At 39.8% G+C, this 1,008-nt stretch overlaps 1 protein-coding gene across 1 annotated transcript; it reads left to right on the forward strand.

Annotated features, from left to right (window-relative positions):
• Positions 1 to 846: 846 nt before the first annotated feature.
• Tsp_12902a (conserved hypothetical protein) lies at positions 847 to 963 on the forward strand (the record flags this gene model as incomplete). Its single annotated transcript, XM_003370786.1, has 1 exon — positions 847 to 963. A coding segment is annotated over exon 1 (117 nt), but the record flags the coding sequence as incomplete, so codon positions are not given.
• Between the last annotated feature and the right edge of the window lie 45 nt (positions 964 to 1,008).

The following is a 1,008-nucleotide window of genomic DNA, read 5'->3' on the forward strand; positions in this document are numbered from 1 at the left end:
GCTGTTCGATTATGTGAGGTTGTGGAAAGGGCAACAACAACAACAACGGAAATTTATTTCACGTGGTAAAATAACACAATCGTCTGGTAGTGGGAAAATGATGTCATGTTTATTGCTTGGATATGGATTTATGGGGCAACTGGGGCGTTCTCATTTGTGTGGTCATTGGTTTCTTTCCGTTCGGGTTATGCCAACAACTTCAGATGGGATGAGCTAATAATTATGTAAAAATAATCATTCTTACTGGTGGATTTTTATTTTTGAAAATTATTTGTAGAAATAATAAACTGAACAGTGTTTCAGTTCATTGAAAAATGGTAATAGTGAAAAATCATCATTGATGGTATTTGGAAAAATTGAAGAAGAAAAAAAAGCAACAACTTCAATTGAAGTCCATTTGTAAATGTGATTTTTCTCTCTCTCTTTCTGTGTGTGTAAGTATATAAAAAGTAAAAAAATTTTTTTAAAATTCATTTGAATGGCAGTTTGGGAAAATTGCATTTTCAAGTGATGAGTTATATTGTGTGACAGTTTTTTGAACTGTGCTACCAGTAGTGCACTTCCGGGAACGGAGATTGTGTCCAACTGGCGCCACCTACCGGACGATGGTCCGGTTTACGCACGGGCTTGGCGTCCCAGTTGCCTGCCGGGGGCTTGCATCCTGTTGCTAGTGTGTTTATTTTTGACTGGGCTGAAACGTCGTCGTCGTCGTTGATTCTCTTCCGGCGTTTCTCTTAATTACCGGTGCCATTTTTGTTTGTCGGCTCGATGGTGCATCGTCATCATCACGGATATTGATCACAAATCACAAACCAATAGTCATTATTATTAGTTTTTTTTTCCAAAATGATGCTGGACAAAGTGGACGAACAATCGTCTTCATCGCAGACCGGTGAAAAGTGTCTGGATTATTTGGAACGTTTGTTTCAACGTCACGGTGAATTGGTCGGCCGACATCCGGCCGTATTTTTAATCGCGCCGTTGTTGGTGGCCGGCATGTTGTCTATC

Source organism: Trichinella spiralis (assembly GCF_000181795.1).
Source record: "Trichinella spiralis strain ISS 195 chromosome Unknown Scfld538, whole genome shotgun sequence".
NCBI lineage: Eukaryota > Metazoa > Nematoda > Enoplea > Trichinellida > Trichinellidae > Trichinella > Trichinella spiralis.